At 38.0% G+C, this 19,403-nt stretch overlaps 3 protein-coding genes across 3 annotated transcripts; 1 reads left to right on the top strand and 2 right to left on the bottom strand.

Annotated features, from left to right (window-relative positions):
• Positions 1 to 49: 49 nt before the first annotated feature.
• On the bottom strand, positions 50 to 790 carry LOC113770927 (putative lipid-transfer protein DIR1). The gene has a single exon (XM_027315553.1). It carries the CDS (start codon positions 546 to 548, stop codon positions 213 to 215), a length of 336 nt encoding a protein of 111 aa, XP_027171354.1. The 5' UTR covers positions 549 to 790; the 3' UTR covers positions 50 to 212.
• Positions 791 to 1,074: 284 nt separating this feature from the next.
• LOC113771957 lies at positions 1,075 to 10,628 on the bottom strand. The gene is made up of 9 exons (XM_027316501.1): positions 10,466 to 10,628; positions 10,324 to 10,378; positions 10,191 to 10,251; positions 4,520 to 4,863; positions 2,934 to 3,045; positions 2,635 to 2,806; positions 2,369 to 2,556; positions 1,828 to 1,972; positions 1,075 to 1,423 (listed from the first exon to the last, which is right to left on the bottom strand). Exons 1-8 carry the CDS (start codon positions 10,626 to 10,628, stop codon positions 1,847 to 1,849), a joined length of 1,221 nt encoding a protein of 406 aa, XP_027172302.1. The 3' UTR covers positions 1,075 to 1,423; positions 1,828 to 1,846.
• A 1,058-nt stretch (positions 10,629 to 11,686) lies between these two features.
• Positions 11,687 to 18,193, top strand: LOC113770761 (fimbrin-1-like). Its single transcript, XM_027315337.1, has 15 exons — positions 11,687 to 11,857; positions 12,112 to 12,314; positions 12,496 to 12,666; positions 12,977 to 13,215; positions 13,311 to 13,482; positions 13,576 to 13,614; positions 13,786 to 13,854; positions 13,954 to 14,070; positions 14,550 to 14,761; positions 15,370 to 15,525; positions 15,665 to 15,864; positions 16,424 to 16,581; positions 16,671 to 16,767; positions 17,183 to 17,274; positions 17,449 to 18,193. The coding sequence occupies exons 2-15, from the start codon at positions 12,228 to 12,230 to the stop codon at positions 17,830 to 17,832; spliced, it is 2,193 nt and encodes a 730-aa protein (XP_027171138.1). The 5' UTR covers positions 11,687 to 11,857; positions 12,112 to 12,227; the 3' UTR covers positions 17,833 to 18,193.
• Positions 18,194 to 19,403: the final 1,210 nt, after the last annotated feature.

The raw sequence follows: 19,403 nt of genomic DNA, 5'->3' as shown, positions 1-19,403 counted from the left end.
AAAGCCCTTGTCAAAAACAAAAGCGACAGAGCAATAGACGTGGCACTGATTCAGAACAATCAATTAAAGATGCTAAACTTCCAAACAGAACTAAGAAGATAGACAAAAGATTCGTTCCGTTCAGTCTACTACTCTAGGAGGAGTTATTCAACGGAGCAATGATTACGGGCATGAGGCACGTATGAGTTTTGGCCGATAGCATGGTCAACTTATTAGACTCGGACCTGGCATTCGTGTGGTAGCTCAAGGCCACATTTGCCAGGCAACTCCATCGCCTTTGAGGGATTGCTTAGCTGTGATTTGTGCTTGCAAAGACAGTGCAAATCAGACTTGCGCAAGGCCTTGCAACAATCATCGCTGGGCTCCGGGGGTGATTTGCCGGTAATTGCCGGGAGGCATTCTGCAAGTTCAGCTATCGTGACATTGCAAATATGGGTAGGTGTCGCTTCAGCACCACCACCACCACCACCACTACCACCACCGACTGCAGCGAGGAATATCACTGCCATTACCAGCAGGCACTTGGCCACATGCTCCATATTTGCCATTACCCGTCTTCTCCACAGATAGATAGGGCAGTACCGCAGGACTCTACCATGTTCTTGCCCCTGCTTAAATACTAGTAAAAGAGATAAAGGGAACCCATCGTGCTGCTGACTTGGAACATTTGTCTTCGCTTATTAAATTTCAGTTCTCCGTATGGTGATCACCATGTGATGCTGTTTGATTCATCTTGTGCGATCTGGACTTCATATTGGAACCTTCCCAGAAAAGGAGATTCCCATTTACTTTTAAAGTAAAAAAAAAAAAACTAGATTCCACATCCTCTTCAAACAAACACTATCTACTTGTTGGCATGCGTGCTCGATTGTTCATGCAACTGGAAGTGTCCAATTATGTCCCACGTTGATCTTGCAAATTGCATTCGTCTGGATCTGGTACTGTATTCTATTCCTCTCTCTTGAAAACAGAGGGCAACAGGCACGAACTTTTTTTTTGCTACCCTAGAAAAGTACTGGAAACTTCTGGTGTATAATAGGACAGGAATTTAATTACTCTCAGATCACGGCCTTGGTCAATTCGTAAACAGCAGAAATTCAGAATTACATATTTCATTCAGAAAATACATGGAATCATCTTTTACATTTCTCCTGTCTTCCTACCTTCTGCATCTTTACAAGTGTCAGAAACTACCATTAGAAAAGATGCCTGAAGAAAACATAGATTAAAAACCTAGAACAATCACAGGCTATGACACAAAACTTGCAATTAGCCCAAAATACACATTCGTTCTGTTCATCATAACTTACCTTCCCTAACCCACACCAAAACTATGCAAGTGAAGTTGGAAAGCACCCAAATTCTTGTGGTAAGTAACATTAGCCAATGTCAGAACGTAACGAGTTAGCAGAACACCATTTACCTGCAGAAATATTAGATTTTATCAGTTATCATGGTTGATCATCAAGTATATTATCCGCAATTTTAACTTATTGGGTTTAAATCTTGTTCTAAGTAAAAATGAAAGGGACAAAAAAAACCTTGATATGAAATTGCTCAACATTACTACATGACTGAAACAAACTTAAAAAGATTCTTAATAAAAAAGGAACTGAACCTAATATATTTCTTGACAAACAAGTCTTGCCTGGCCTAGATGTTCTACAGATTAACTGATCCCAAGTGCAGACAGTGATGGAAAGTGAGACACTAGATAAATTTCCTTTATCTTACCTTTATCTTGGTAATTCAAAACCTAATAACTATAATGGCACTCCAAGTTACCCTTTCAGAATAAAATCATCTACGTTTTAGTTCAGCACTCACCAGTCAACCTGATTAGCAATCATGATTTCTTAAGTAGATGGAGTCTTGCTAGCATCTCTGGTATGCCCAGTGCAGAAATACTCTGACATCCAAAAAGCTCTTGGAGTTTTGCATCACACATGATTGCCATCGAATTCAAGGGATCCTAGATATATAGGAAAGGATATGTACCATTAAAATCTCAAACATGTTAACTAGATGAAATCACTCATCAACTAACTTGGAATTAGATGGAGCTTTTATACTGATGTAAAAAGCAAGATGTAATAATTCCAAAAGATGTATATTGTATTAAGATCATCCAGCAACTGCAAGAAAATTTTTTTCCACACTTCATCAAATATTAATTTAAGTCGTGTATTATATAAATTGCTATTACTTTCTCATATTCACAAATCAATTGTATGATTCATGTCCTAAATTTCAGTCGTATTCTGCTAAAAAATGGGACTTGCCAAATCTGTGTTAAGTTGCTAATATAATATCTTCCAGTTCCTAACTACTAAAAATGAGCAATAAAGGAGACCACTTAAGCACTCACCTCGAGCTGATTGACCTTAATGTATTCCCACACCTGCCGTAGTACCTCAGCCTGGGACATCTCTCTTTCATCAGTACCAAAGAAATTCGCAAGCGCTTCAGATATTACCACAACTGGAACTGTATTAGCACTTTCACTTCCAGATTCCACCTCTATTTTTGCTTTCTTAGCGTTTTGAGCTGTTTGTTCTGAAAAAAGCATACAAGTGAAAACCAAATCAACAAGAGTCTGAAGAGTAAAATTCATCCAACTTAAAAAATACATACTTGTAGGTTCAAGAGGGATTATATGCTTAGCTAGCAACTTGTTCATCTTGAACATATCAGTACAGTCTGTCTCAAATACCACACGCAGCTCATCGTTGCAAATTATCTTCCTTTTGTTGTTAGGATCTTGGAGGTTATTTTTCCTTATGTACGCCCAAAGTTGCTTCACAATCTGAACAAAGTGGAGAAGTTTTAGGACCACACATAAATAGCTGTTATACAGGTAAGGCAAAAGAGAGAGAAGAAAACAAAAACAAAACGAAAGAAGGGTAAAAGATCTAGTTATCTACAGTCCAAACCTCAGTCCTGGGCATTGTTGCCTGACCCACAACTGCCTGAAGTTCAGGAGAAACACCACAGAGTTTATTTAGTCCACCTGGACCACCTCTCCTTTTTTTCCCACTTGAAGCACTACAAATAAGTGCAAATGAATTTTATCAAGCTACACGGTAGAATTGAATTACAAATCAACTCCCTGGAACAAGACACATATACTGCACTGCGATTGCAGCCAAGAAGAAAAGGTAACGTATCAAATCTCCTCTTATGGGGAAAATAACAAGGACCATTAATAACGAAGGAGGAAAATAACATTAAACTTCATTCTAAACTTATATGGAACAAAAAAGAAAAAAAAACAAAGGGAAAATTAAAAGGAAGAAGAGATATTAGACTTCAGTCTAAGCTCAATGTTTTTATCAAAATCTTTAGATTTTGGTGCTAGTGCAACATGGCGGATACAAGATGTGCTGGAGACTAGAGAGAGAGAGAGAGAGAGAGATGATCTACATAACAATTAACAACTAGTTATCTCATGGGTGCAACTCTTAGATTAGTTTTCTTCTCCACTAAATGGATTTAAGTTACTTAAATCATGTTTAGTTCATTAAAAGATTACATGTATCCAAACTCAAAAAGGTAAAAGTTGATTTATAAATGTTTCATTTAAAGTAAGTGTAGCTGTTCAAGTCGAAATGTATGAAATTATTATTTAATAGAAGTCATTTGCTTAATTATCAATTAAATAGAGGTAGTTTTTTTCCCCCCAAAATATGGTAATTGTATTTAACGAGGCAGACAACAAGACCAAGGGTTGCTCTTCCTTAAGGAGAATACTAATAATGATGAACGACTTTCGCCAGTTACAAAATGATTTCTATACCTACTATAACTGGGGACTCGATCAGCACATCCTAATTAGGAATCACAATTTAAGATTTCAGTCACTAAATCTTGATCTCATGGGTCAATCAGAAATCCGGGAAAGAAAGGGAGGTGATGGTGAGAACAGAATTATTACCCCCGAACTTCTCCCTTCATGCGTCAGAATTAGAACCTTAACCCCCAAAGAACCCCTCTCCCTCAGGCATAGGTGAACGCTGATTATTAACCTATTAGAATCTGTATAAACTGAATTAAACAAGTAAACGTAAACTAAATATCAAAAAGCATGAAATTCTTTGTCTCCAAACAACACGCAATGGTTATACTCAACTTCCATTCACAATTTACATCTTATGTTCAAGAGTTTAATCACATGATACAGAAACAACCAACCCTCTTTCTTCTTAGCTCTTTTTAGGGCGCAATTTAAAGAGAATTTCACAAGACTGGACCTCAAATTTCTTACTTTCAAAATAAATAAATAAATAATACTCTCGTGATAAGTGAATGCACATTTTCCAGTAATCTCATTAATTTAGAAAAGCAAACTTACTTGACTTCCTGCTCGGTTGGTGAGCAAATGGATGAAACCGGTGAGCTCACAAGATATTAAAATTTTCTAATTTTTGTATTTTCAATTCCTCCAGTCGCTCACCAACCTAACAATCCCCAGACAATGATGGCAAAAAAAAAAAAGCAACAAAAATTCAAAAAGACGCACCTTTCCTTGGGTGCTTCGGGAGCAGCGACAGGGGCTGGAGTCGGAGAGAAGTAACAGCGGCAGCAAGTGGCGGCGGAAGTTGGGGCCGCGTTTGTTGCTGTTGCTGCTGCAGCGGCGGCGGAGGCCGAAACCCGTAGTCCTGAGGATGCGGGAAGCCGAAATTGGGGGAATGGAACTGGGTATGGGGGGCGGAAACGGGATGGTGGTGGTGGTGGGGGTGAAAATTGGGGTTTTGGTGGAGGGTAAAATGGTCCTTGTGATGCTGGGGAGGTGGCTGGAAGTAGAGTTGGATCTGGGAACGAATGAAGTCGATTTTGTGGGAGAGGTTTAGCCCTAATTTGGACTCAAGGTGCTGAACGATGCCGTTTATGGAATTGAAAGGAAGGTTGTTAGGGTTCGATTCACGGAGGAGTGCGTCTAACGCCTCCGCTATATCCCGGTCCGACACTACCATTCTTCCACCGCCGCGTTCACTACTCATTTCCAAGTCAGTTATACTATAAACTCGACTCACTCACCGAGTTACTCTCACTCTCACTCTCACTCTCAACTCGTTGGCTCACTCGCTAACTCCCTCCTCTTCAGCAAACAGAAATTAAAGGCCTCTCCTTTTCCCTCCCGGCGTCGCTCTCTGTGTTCTCTGCCGTTTCTCTCTCTGTACCGATCTTATATAGGGTGTAAAAATGACAAAAGTATCCCTGGCGGAAAATCTAAAGATAGCACGTGGTATGGATCTAGAGTGAAGGGCCAGTGAGAAGTTGACAGATCGGATGACGGGTGTGACTTCAGGGAGGTTTTCTGACACCGGCTTGTGTCTTTTATTTTATCCGGGGGTCTTACTCTTATCCTGCGGCTAATTTAATGGGGAAATGGGGAGAGTAGGATAATTGTTTAATTAATTGAGAAAAGAAAAAAAAGAATATCATACTCCAGTTCAAATTTCAAACTCTTTATTAATTTAATTTGAGGTAAATGATACTTAATATCTTATTAATGTTATCCAATTATGCACAGGAATCCGTGTTATAGCAATACTTAGGTTGGAACTTGTATGGCGCCACTATTTCCTGTGCTAATTTTCGAACAGAACTTGTCATCGATCAAATTTTAGATATTCCGGCTACATAAAATATCATTAACAAGTTTAACAGCAAAATGAGTCAAAGTACAACTAACAACGTATCCTATCCTATCTTTCTTGTAAATGAAAATGTGTTCTGTCCGAAAAAGGCAAAATTATCAAAGGGTAAAATACACAAAACTCCCTTGTGATTTGGCATTTGGACATGATACTCCCCCGTTATTTAAAAACACCTACATAGTCTTCTCATACTTTAGACTAAAATGAAATTTGATCGGTATCTTGTATGCTACCTGCAAGCAAGGTTTGTAAAATCGGGATCCTACGTAGGATCAATTTTAGTTTTACAGGATCGGATCGTAGAATCGTAAGATCCTACCAAAAATTCCTAATTACAATTAAAGGTTGCAATTCTTTGATAAATTACAAATATACCACAAATATTTTCATTTACTTGCAAAATGGAGCTTCGTATTTCACAAATTTACAAAAAAATTGTAGGATCGTACGATCCTACCGATCCTACGATCCTATACGATCCTACCGATCCTGCTACGATTCTATGCGATTCTACAGAGATTAATATGATTTACGACTTTGAATACGATCCGGATCGATTTTGGTTATCCGGATCGTAGGATCGTACGATCCTACGATCCGAATCGCGATTTTGACAACTATGCCTGCAAGTGATGTATTATTATTTTTTAATATTTTTTATTTTATTGCCATTTTTTCTTTTAATTTTGGTGTTTTGACTTAACTATGATGGGTATTTTTACAAATTTTATAATTAGTCATGCATTTTTTAAATTTTTTAAAAATTATTCACATCCTCTCACTGTTTTCCTCTGCCATCTCTCTCTACTGACGCCAGTCGCCACCACCGCCCGCGGCTTTGTTTTCAATGATTCTTCCAAAACAATGGCCCCAAAATCCAAATTCACCCAAATATCCAAGAAAAAAATTCATGAATTTCACAAGCTTCTATCATAAAATTCTTGAAAAGGTAGACAAAACAGATGAGTGAAAATGGCATCCCTTTTCGTTTTTCGTTCTTCGTCTCATAATCCGGTAACCACCGGATGATCCACAAGAAATGTGACAAGAATCAAACCTAGCTTGTGTAGCCTATGCGAAACAAGCTAGGAAGTAACGAAATTCTTCTTTTAAGAGTAAAAAAAGTAGCAGTTTTTTTCAACTACGCTTTTCATCTTTTGCTTGGTCTCGATTAGAGTCTAAACTAAATCAGTTAAGTGGCTTCCTTTGAGGAAAGTAGGTCTTTTTGCTTTCACAATTCTATTATCCATTCTCTACGCATCACCTACTTGAACATGAAAGAGTAGAACGGAAAGCTAGTCTTCTTATCCAAGAGCTTCTGGGCAAATGGCAAGTTTCAAAAATGGAAAATCTCCAACTACAAATCCTCTTATTCTTTCTCCCTGGAATCATAGCAAAAACGAGACCTACCTGTAGAATTCCTCTACCCAATTTTTGGGTCTTTAATGGCTGATCCTGTGGTGCCCATTTTTCCTGTGGGAGACTAGGTTTGTAGCAATACATAAAAGTACAAAACCGACCCACTACCTCTCATATTATGGTACTCCAAATTTGCAGGATTTTAGACTTTGGGTGGAGAGGATGGCGGTGTGAAGTGGTGGAGGGGATGGTGGTGTAAAGTTCAGGTGGAAGGGGAAGAGGAGCAGGAGAAAGGCGGAAAAAGAAAGAAAATGTGAAAATGAAAAAAAAAAGAAAAAGAATCAAAAAATGAGCAGATGCCAAGACCCCTTGCTTTGATATTATGAGTTGTGGAGACTGTGAAATGGAGGAAGAAGGAGAGGAAGAATAGAAAAGAAAAAGAAAAAAAGGAAAGGAAAGGAAAATAAAATAAAAAAGAAAAAATTAATAATAGACAAACTATCGGTTCACAACAGGTCAAAAAGCAAAATTTCACTATAGTCCAAAGCATGAGAAGGTAGTGTGGGTATTTTTAAATAATGAGAAGGCAGCATGTCAAATAGTCAAATCACACATTTTATCCATTATCAGAGGACTATAAATTTGACTCTGTTTCTTTCTTCTCGCCTTTTCTCTTTATTTTTTCTTCACTTTTTGAATCAAATGTCTTTAATTAAGATCAATACTCGGTACTTGTACACAGGACCTTGGACGCGGGGCTGGATTTGTCCTAATTCCCAGCTCAATTAAGTGGGTTATACGTCTGATTGACGCATGGATTGTTCAAGGGAACCTGTCCATTAGCAAACCCAATTCGTTATAGTGGGCTACTGCCAGCTCTCTTTCGGGCGTGAATCGTCATGTAGTAGGATGAACTGACTAACCTTGGACTCTCAACTAAACTTCACAGATCAGACGACTGTGGTGAAATTGACACGTGAAAAGTATCAAACTCCTAAAAGGTCGAGGCCGAAGTGGAAAGACTGTCAATTCCACAGTTGATATTTGAGAGAACGGGGGGTCGTCCAATCGGCAAACGCTGAGCCTGACAAAGGTGCCTTAGTCACGTCAATCCGATTCACATGGCCCAATCAAGGTACATCCTCGTTAAATTTTTGAGCGTAAAGCCTTTTTGGACTTCCAAACTCTGAGACTCCGTTTGTATTGGTTAATTTTTTAAAAATAAAATTTTCATATATAACACTATAATAATACATAAACAAAAATAACCTCAAAAACAGTTAAAAAATTTTTCACCTATATTGCTACAATAAGGGCCTGTTTAGCAAACAAATTTTTGGCTAAATTTGTTTTCTACAAGTTTTTTAACAACTTTAACTATAGTAATCTCAAAAAATTTCTCAAAGTTTTTAAACTATATATTTCAAAATACTCAAAAATTTACACACTTCAAAATTTTTCCTACAACTTCTACGGTAAGTTGAAATAAAATTTCAGACAAATACCCAAAAAACTCAATTGATAAACGAGACCTAAAATATTTTAAAAATAGCTCCAAAAACAGTTAATTCAAATCGAGTCTCAATTTCTTCTTCTTTTTTTCCTCTAAAATTTGATTTGATTTTAATTTGTAAGATCTAATCAATTGATTTCAAATTTTTTGAAATACCATATTTCATTTCAAATTCAAAATTCTTTTACAACCATTTAGTGTATAATACACACAACTTGAAGGAGGAAGGAGTCCTAAGTTCAATAGACCCTAACTTTGCTATGTATAATAATAAATAATTCAACTGAACCTAACGTGTTCTCAAAGCCACTGGCCATTTGGTCCAGTGGTCATCACCATTAAAGGTGATGCTGGAGGTGAGGGGTTCAATCCCTGCCTCCCACAAATTTGCCACAATTTGTGGCGGTCTTAATTGACCTTCATCGATGGAGTCTGTACTCACATCGAACCCCCTTCCCTTCCCCTTAGATTAGGCTAGATTAGGTTATAGGACATCTATCGTTTCGACAAAAAAAAAAATAAAAAATAACGTGTTCTCAAACATATTATTCGAATAGATATGTGTGTGTATATAAATACTATTTAGTTGCACTTAAATTAAACTTATTATGAATATCGTGGATAATGTTTGGACTTGGAAACTTAAGCTAAAATAATTATTTTGGATTAAACGAGACATGTGTGACATATTATGAAATTTCTCGAGACGAATATTTCTTTCAGAATGTTACTGTAACGCCTTTTTATAATGTGATATTTGAAAGATAAAAAAGTGGCTGAAAAGATAAAATATGATTAGAAAACGTGTTTGGATTGGTCATTGTTTCTGAAATATTATTTGATTACGTGTTTTGATTACCTTCTTATTTTTCTCAATCATTTTTTATTTTATATACATCATACGAAACCAAAAGTACTGTAGCATAAAAAAAAACACTAAATGATACCATCCAATCTCCAAACAACTAGATACTGATTATCAAACATAGAGGTTCAATTCTAACTGCTCAAGATACCCTACTTTGGCTGTACCGAGATTGTTCCAATGTTGATCAACGATGGGGAAGAAAGAAAGAAAAAAGATTTTTCTTAGATTAATTGTTGCCTCCAAGAAAATAGGAAAAATACGCCAAGGCACATGGAGGAAGGAAATTAATGTGAATGAGAGGAGCGTGTGAATAATGCTGATTTGATACGTGTGGTCGGTGGCGGTGGACGGTGGATTTGGCTGCCAGCGACCGGTCTTTTCTGATTTACTACTAGTTTTAATTTAGTAGGAGCAGTACCATCTTTTTATGGACTGCACTGTTAATACTACGTTAAGGAATCAATCACGATTCAGCCAAGAGAGGTTTTAATACAAGAATTTTGCAAATCGAAATACACTAGTGATTAAAATGACCCGCCTAGCCATGTTCTTTTAGTGCAAAACGGCGGCAATTAATTTCCTGTTTGGATTGTCATTTTCTGTCGAAAAATTGTGTCATTTTTCTTAATCACATTTTTTTATTACCTTTTTTCCTCGTATACATCAAATCATTACAGTAATTTTTTCATGAAAAATCATGAAAAATGCAATCCAAACGGGCCTCTGTTTCATATGGTGCTGTCAACTCCGCTGGATTCTGGAAATCAGTCGTTATATTATGGTAAAATACCATAATGAGACGCTCCTGATCAATAAAATCCGCTGTCAACCGCAGTTCATCATCCCAATTGCTGCCACCGGTTGAATTCTACAATGCATTATGAGGATGGTCATTTCGGCCCAGATGATCCGAGGCCTCTTACCTTGATACCTCCTGAGGTGCCGCCTCGGCACGTTGCTTATCAAGGACATCGTAAGCTGTATACCACCTCGGCTTAAATCCTCAGGTCATTAGCCGAGGTGACGCCTGATTGATGGACGCATACGAAAGATAGGAAATGACACCTGATACGCCTGACATCTGATGGACAGCTACTCTGACACACGCCGTCTGAAACTGGCGAGTGTCCCATCGAACCTTTTCGTAAAGAGCAGTCAAATCCACCAGATGCACTGGCAATCTCGAATCTTTAGGGACCTGTGATGCCAGTCCCTCTTCCCAACGCATCCCCTATAAATACCCAGTGTATCTACTAAGAATGGATGATGACCAATTCTCTGGTAAAACCACACTGATACTCTCTTCTATTTAGCTATTCTCTCACTCCCGAACTGATTTAAGCTTCGGAGTTCTACCGGGGGATTCAGCCCCTCTTGTAATCTAAGCAGGTGACCTTGTCCCAGTGAACCACCCAGAGTAGCCAGAAGGTTCACTCCAGCGGTACAAAATTCACCTCTTCACATTAATAACAAAAAAAAAAAAGGGTTGAATTCTACCATGTTATAGCACTTGGCAGGCTCAAGTCAAATAACTCATTCTTGTGAAAAAAAAAAGAAAAAACGAGCTCATTGACAAAATTCCATGCACGTTTTGTGTAATTGTAACAGCTCTCGTTTTCTGGTGCCCCTTTTCCAGACAAGAAGATTTCTATTATTAAATATACTAGTACAAAAAATACGAGCATCCGCCATTTTTTCCGATCAAACGATTAACCACATACCAATTTAACAGTCAACTGTACCTTTCCTAATCAAGGCCAACCATTTAATGAGAGTTTAATCCGGACAATTTACAGTACAAGAGATTGAAAATATATTATTACATGTATTGAAAAGCAAGAATCATTATTGGTTTCTATTCTATATATAGACTAACCACATTAATACTGGTCAGATGCAATTCTTGCACTGTCAGAAGAAAATGCCAAGGGCAAAGGGATAAAAATCAAGACGGAAATTTTTGATAGTACTTTCGATTCCTTCTCTCTCTCTCTCTCTGTTTTTTTTTTTTTTTGGTTTTTGTTTTGGGAGAATTTTTAGCTGGGGAGATATTTTCAGCTGAAAATTGTTTTTGAAGAATTTTTAGCTGAAAATTTGTATGATTCCTGGTTTCGGGGGTTTCGGGTAGAGGAGGGGTAGGTGGTGGAAAGGCATGACAAGTTCATGCTGAGATAGACAGACAGGTGTAAAGTCTTCGGATGAGTTGTCAGCACGTGTAGGTGGCATGTCATCTTAAATGGGCCTCCATCGCAATTCCCTATTAGCCGGCTCTGAGTCCTTCGCGTGTCCACAAGCCCAAGATTTCCCTCTCTCCCTCTCTTACTCTTTGCCTTCCAGCCAAGCAAACATCTTCCCTTCTTCAATCTTGCGGAGGTTTCAGTTCACAAAGATCAGTCAAACTTTGAATAAACTAAGAAAATAAGCTAGACCCGGTTGATGAATCTTGATTTTATACGGGTACGTGAATTTTCAGCTTTAATGCGTTGTCTTTTAGTCTCGCGCTCATTCATTCAATGTTACTGTACCATTGACAAACTCTCATAAATGTCCATTATTGATTGTATCGGTATTTTGAATTATGAGTGGAGTATAAAACATTGGAGATTCGTTCAAATACTGAATCTACTTGCACGTTTGTTAATGAGGTTGTGATTTTTTGTGTGCTCTGTAATGGGCCATCTGACCACTTTCTTTTGGATGTGTGGATATAGACTTGTGGGTTGTTGGATTTTGACCGAGCGGAAAATTTTTGAATCTCGGAGCCCAGTTTAGTGGGGGGATTGAGGAGCTTTTTCCCCGCGTTTTCCGGTGCCGCGGGGTGGAAGAAATGTCTACTTTTGTTGGAGTTTTTGTTTCTGATCAATGGCTTCAGAGTCAGTTCACACAGGTTGAACTTCGCAGCCTCAAATCCAAAGTAATTATCTCTCACCCGCAGCTCTCTTCTTTTCCTTTTTTCCCTTTTTTTTGGCCTTGGCATTTCTTGAACCCTTCCTATATTGCCTTGCTGAATTGTATTGAGGCAGTCATGCAGTATGCAAGTGGATATGATGAACACATGTAAGAATTGAAATGATTTCTTCTTTGTTTGCTCGTAGTTTGCTTCGATAAAGAATCAGAATGGTAAAGTTGAGGTAGGCGATTTGCCGCCTTTATTGGCTAAATTGAAGGCCTTCGGTGAGATGTATAACGAAGAGGAGATTCGGAAGGTATTAGGAGAATCTAATCCTGATATGAGGAGTGAAATTGATTTTGAAGGCTTCCTCAGGGTGAGTTTTATGCATTAGTGTTTACATTATATTTTGTCCTTCCCAATGGGTAATATGAATTTGTGAAATTTATCTGGACAACCAAATGCTATACTTTCTTTGTGCGTTGGTTGTGGTACTGCTAATATTATGGCTGTCTTAAAATTGGGGAAAAAGCCAATTCTAGGTTTTAATTCCAATCTGAAAGCTGAGTTTGGTGCCATAAAGGCAAGAGGCAACTTAAGCAGTACCAATTTAGAATCGTAGGTTTGCAATGTAGCTATATTTGAGGATGGATTGTTAGATGCAAACTTATAGCTTAACTGGGCAGGCATATTTGAACTTGCAAAGTCAAGCTAATGCAAGAAAAGGTAGTCCGAAAAGTTCCTCCTCTTTCCTCAAGGCGACCACAACCACTCTTCTTCATACAGTTAGTGAGTCAGAAAAGTCATCATATGTTGCTCACATCAACAGCTATCTCAGGGATGATCCATTCTTGAAGCACTTTCTTCCAATAGATCCAGCTTCCAATGCTTTGTTTGATCTTGCAAGGGATGGAGTACTTCTATGGTATTAAACATGGTCTGCTTTTTATTACTCTTCCATTTATATCTGACGGATATTAGTTTGTTGTGGTATGAATAATACATTTCATGGTAATGCAGCAAGTTAATCAATGTTGCGGTACCTGGTACTATAGATGAGCGTGCTATTAATATGAAAAGGGTGCTCAACCCATGGGAAAGAAATGAGAACCACACACTTGGTCTCAACTCTGCAAAAGCTATCGGCTGCACAGTTGTGAACATTGGCACCCAGGACCTTGTAGAAGGAAGAGTGAGTTGGCTTAAGTTAATTAATTATCGGCTTCAATATCTGGTATCTGCTAATTTTTCATGACTAAGGTCATCATATTTGTCCCTTCTGCAGCCACATCTAGTACTTGGTTTGATTTCTCAAATTATAAAGGTGAGCATTTAGATGTTATCCTAGCAAGCTTCTGGTTTATCTGGCGTTCTTATGAAACGGCACCACAATTTTGTTTCTAAGTCAAAGCATGGCTCTTGCAGATATATACATCAATTGTTTTCTCTGTGGTTGATTCCTTACGTATTGTGTTATCACTTGTTTTAATTTCAGATCCAACTGTTGGCGGATCTTAATCTCAGGAAGACACCTCAGCTTGTGGAGCTGGTGGAGGACAACAACGTATGTTATTGATGTTTTTTTTCTGGCTATGGATTCTTGGTTATTTCTTTTTGTGTAGATACTTGTGGCTTGATTTAATTATATTGTTAACTTTTGTAGGATGTTGAGGAGCTTATGGGATTAGCTCCAGAAAAGCTATTGCTAAAATGGATGAATTTCCATCTGAAGAAAGCAGGCTACAAGAAAACTGTCTCAAATTTTTCTTCTGATCTGAAGGTATTGAGTTACATTCTGGTGATATAGCAGAAACAGTACTTACAAATTCAATTGGGTGAACTTATTTGAGCTGAAGTAGACACATGCTTGATGCATATAAATACCTTTAGAAGTCAATGATGTTTTTGGGGTTATCTGGATTCACACTAGCTTATTTTCTGCCTTTCCAGAGGGTAAACTGAAAAGAGATATGGTGTTGAGTTGGGTGTGGGTTCTATAGGCCGCTGTTGTTTTGACCACCCTTTTTGTTGAGTTATAATCTAACTTCTGCCTTTGATTTCTTTCTCATTTGTTCTTGTTATCAACTTCATGTCCTTAGTAGTTGACCCAAGTCAACAAAAGTCAGATTACCTGTATCGATGATAAACTAGCTTCCTCTGACTGCTCTGTGTTTCCCAACAACCTTATGTATCAGACTTCTAAACTATAGTTCACACTAGGTTTTTATCGCAAGTCTCTGACACCTTTGTGAAATGCAGGATGGAGAGGCATATGCTTACCTACTTAATGTACTTGCACCTGAGCACTGTAGTCCAGCCACATTAGATGCCAAGGATCCTGTCCAAAGAGCAAATTTGGTTCTTGACCATGCAGAGCGAATGGACTGCAAAAGATACTTAACCCCAAAGGATATTGTCGAAGGCTCAACCAACTTGAATCTCGCATTTGTTGCACAGATTTTCCATCAGAGGTGGGATTTTTGTGTCTGCTTCCTCTTCTGAAATCCTTGAAATAACCAGCTATATGGTTTTGATATAGATACTGAGTCAGCCTTGGATACTTGGGGTTAACCTCGGGATGAAAAGTTTGTGTATTGTAGCTTTCTGTTTATCCATCACAATCGCAGCTTTTCGGAAACACATGCTCGGCCTTGCATTTGGATATTCTTATTTTTTTTCCATTATGAATGCAAGTTTTATGAAAGATATTTGCATTCAAGGAGTGACCTTTATAATGTCTTGTGCACCTGGCAGCATATACTGGAAAGACTTATAGGGAAAATCTCTGCTGCAGTTGATTCTTAGAAGAATTTTTGTTCTCAAAATATTATGCCAAACATATTCTTTAAAAATTTCAACCGTTTTCTGGAAGCACCCTTGAAAGAAAATATGAAAAAACTGAAGCAAATGATAATAGGTCATTCTAAGAGTGCATTTGTTGTTAATGGGTTTCATTTTTCCTTTAACCAAAATGCATTAAGCAAAGGGGCTGTTATTCTGTGGCAAAAAATTTTCGTGATCTTGTTCATACTGTTTGTTTACTTGCTGTATTTATGTTGATGCTTTTATTCGTATACAGGAATGGCTTGTCCACAGACAATAAGAAGATCTCATTTGCAGAGATGATGACTGATGATGAACAAATGTCTAGAGAAGAGAGATGCTTCCGACTGTGGATCAACAGTTTGGGAATCACATCTTATGTCAATAACCTCTTTGAGGATGTTAGAAACGGGTAAGTTTTAAACTTTCAGTTCTGCAAAATACCATGCAGTGTGAAAACTGTTTGCTTAATAATCGGGGACAAAGTTCAGTAGAACTCTTTTCTGTTGCTTTATGATACCCTTCCTGTGTTTCCTTTTCTTCTTCTGCAGTTGGGTATTGTTGGAGGTGCTGGACAAGATTTTTCCGGGATCAGTTAATTGGAAACAGGCAACAAAACCTCCTATAAAAATGCCGTTCAGAAAGGTGGAGAATTGCAACCAAGTCATCAAAATTGGGAAGCAATTGAAACTTTCCTTGGTAAATGTAGCTGGGAATGATTTTGTGCAGGGAAATAAGAAGCTTATACTTGGTAATATGTTTAACATGCCGTGCTACATCCACTTCTGCAAGTATTATCTTATATATCAGCTATTTGAGTTTGAGATACCTGCCTCAATAGATTTCCTCCTCTCTCTATTTAACTGTCCCTCAATTTTTTTTCTTTTTTTGGTTTTTTCTCTCTCATGAGCTGGCAGTATTTTATAATGCCTGCGGGGCTTAATATTTTAGTTAAATAGAGCCAGGTAAATGGCTAATTCTGCTAAGGATGATCTGGAAAGCTGGTTCTGGCAACTTCTGAAAATCATAGTTGCACTGTTCAACTGAAGTTGTCTGTTAAGTGTCTCAATAGATTGTGCAAAATCATGCACAACCTGCTCTTCATGTGGTCTGGAGCATTTTACTTGATAGTCAGAGAGATTTTTTTTGTTGGGGGGGGGGGGGGGGTTTAAAAAGGTACTGACAAGTTTTTGACAAAGAGTTCTCAAAGGGGATATCTTTAAGTAAACCTGAAAGAGTGTTTCTTTTACTATCTGATTGCTCCAGCTTTTAAGAACTCAGTGTTTTTCATTTTTTGTTTCATGTCTCAGCTTTTCTGTGGCAATTGATGAGGTGTAATATTCTTCAACTCTTGAAGAATTTGAGATCACGCTTCCAAGGCAAGGAGATATCTGATGCTGATATTCTAAAGTGGGCAAACAAAAAAGTGAAGAGTACAGGCAGATCATCTCAAATGGAGAGTTTTAAGGTTAATATTTTGGAGACCTTTGTTCCCTCTTTATATCATCTGAGAAACATCACTTGATGGCGTGGTGTGCCTTTGGAATTTTTATATAGGACAAGAGCCTCTCATCGGGACTATTCTTCCTGGAGCTTCTTAGTGCAGTGGAGCCACGAGTTGTCAACTGGAACCTCGTTACAAAGGGTGAAAGTGGTATGCTTTGATTGTGAAATTCTTATTTGGATACAGATAAAAATATTGTCTGCCGCTCTCTCAATTTACTCCGTCAGAGAGTTGGAGTTGCGATTGAACTTTTCCAAGTAGGAATTGAAAGTCTTAATCACAATTTTCATGAAGAATTCCAAGAGAAGTAGAAAAGCTGCAATTTGTTTGCTCGTTTAATTTCCTCTCATCTACTTGACTTACATCCATGTTTTGTTTCTTAAAATCAAAAGTTGTAGTTCGTATGCACAAGTAAAATGTTGAAGATTTTTTGTTGGTTAGAATCAATATAGCTATAGAGTGGTGAGGTCATCCAGTTTCTTTTTACAGTTATAATGATTACTTCCATTCTTGACTTAGAAAAAGTGAATGCTGGATTGATTTGTATATATTCTCGGTGCGACAGATGAGGAGAAGAAGTTGAATGCCACTTATATCATCAGCGTTGCCAGAAAGCTTGGGTGCTCCATATTCTTGTTACCTGAGGACATCACTGAGGTGAGCATGGAAGTATCAAGTTCTCTTTTATGTTGTCCGAGTCCACACCCTCTCCCTGTTTCCCTTTTTCTGTTCCTTTTTTTTTTTTTTTACCTTTCTATTGGTTTTCACCAAACTTCAAAACATTAAATCCATATTTAACAATCGCTATTGTAATTGATCACTTTATGGCAGGTAAATCAAAAGATGATCCTTACTCTGACTGCCAGCATCATGTATTGGAGCCTTCAGCAACCAGTTGAAGATTCGGATTCATCTCCATCCACTACTAGAACTCCTGATGCTTCTCCTGGATCATCAACTAATGGCTATCCTTCTCCTTCCATCATTGATTCTCCTGGTGTATCCTCTGGGCTCACATTCAATGGCTCTTCATCTCCCGTTGCAACAGCTTCCCCTGGTGAATCCCCTGCGCAGTCTGTTAACGGCGAAGATGATAGTTCACTTGGTGGTGGTGAAGTGTCCAACTTGACCATTGATGATGCAGCATCCGACAGTACAGTCTCCTCTTCACAAGTAGAGAATGAAGATACACATCCACTGGTTGCTGAAGAATAGTTGCACGTTTGTTGATGAAGTAAGAAGAATAGGACACCTCATGAATATGAAGAATGAAAGAAAAGAAAACACACTGGTTTTAGGTCAAGTAGCTAGGTAGATAATACTGTTCATATGGAAAATAATAATATACATCCTTTTTTTTTTTCTTTTTTTAAAAAAAATGGAAACTCTTTTGATCACCCCATCAAAATTTTTTTTATTCTTTTGGTTCTCCCAATTATGTAAGGCTTGTCACATGTTCTCTCTTGAATATTTTGAGCTTTGAACGGTGATTTTAAGGGAGCAAATTTTGTCTACGTCAACGCAGCATTTGAAGGTTTTATTATGATTCTAAGCTCCTCTGCTTATGCAGTATTAATTCTGTATTCGTCAAAATTAACCAAAAATGGTTAGCTGTATCTTTACAACATTTCTTCAATATCATCGTTCTACTTATAGTGATGATTTTACATCAGAAAATGTTAGGCTATATTATTGAAGTTGGGACAATTAGCTGATCGATCAGTTCACCCAAAACTGTTGCGGTTCAATGGGACGGTTGAACCTTGCACGAATTTGTACTATCACTGGATTTTAGAACCTGTCACTCTTATATCAAAATCAGACTGCTATTTTTTCACGGAGAAATTTGGTGTAGAAGTAGAACGGAGGAACAAAGGGATGGGGAAATTAGGATGTACACAAAATGAAAGGAGTTGAAAGTCCCAGCAGGGCTCCTTGCTGGCCTCTTGATTTCTCGAGCACGGGGCTCTACTACAGTGCATGTGAACTTTCTTTCGAAAAAATCAATGGAGAAGAGACTCTTCTTCTCTCTCTCTTTCAGGTTTAGCAACTTCTTTCCCTTCTCGCCGGCTTCAGATCGGAAAAAGAGGCGGTGACTCTTCCTCTGATGAACCTTGTATAAAACTTTTTGAGTGGATCTGTCTTAACGATCACCTTTCACCACCACCTTACTTGCATTAATCAGTCACAACATCTGCCAACTTTTCCATCACGTACATGCTTCACGATGCAGGCATGCATGCAGACTTGTAAAATGATCTCTCTTGCAGCAGAAGCGGCGGCGGAGGAGGAGCTCAGGAGCAGCAGCAGTCGGTGGGCTGTCTCTGTCTTTTACATTCCTCTCGACTGCCGCTTTCTTTTCATCATCTTTTGGTGCATTATCCTTCTCGTCTTTCTTTACCCTTGTTAGCCTCCTAGCCCTACGGGGTTTTCTGACAACCTTGCTTATCCCTTCCGCTGCAATGCATTTCTCTTACTACTTTGTATGCATCATCACACAATACTGCCACTAAAGTATGTATTGATTGATCTTCGTCTTCTTCTTTTTTTTTTTTTGAAGGAATTGATTGATCTTCTTTAAAAATTAACACAAAGTTCATGGAGAAACTAGTATTAAAACTTTTTTTTAAAAAAAAAAAAAATTTTCTCGTGACAGTGGCTAACTTGACTGTATACAAATCTTTTCTGAAGTATTTTATTTGGTAATTACTTACATATAATATAAGTCTTCTAGTACTTTTCTTTTAATTTTAGTAACTTTTCTTGTAAAAACTAGTTTTGAAAAA

The sequence above is a fragment of the Coffea eugenioides genome, chromosome 5 (genome assembly GCF_003713205.1).
Source record: "Coffea eugenioides isolate CCC68of chromosome 5, Ceug_1.0, whole genome shotgun sequence".
NCBI classification, from domain to species: domain Eukaryota; kingdom Viridiplantae; phylum Streptophyta; class Magnoliopsida; order Gentianales; family Rubiaceae; genus Coffea; species Coffea eugenioides.
Note: the sequence above shows the minus strand (reverse complement) of the source record. Positions and strands in the feature narration are given on the sequence as shown.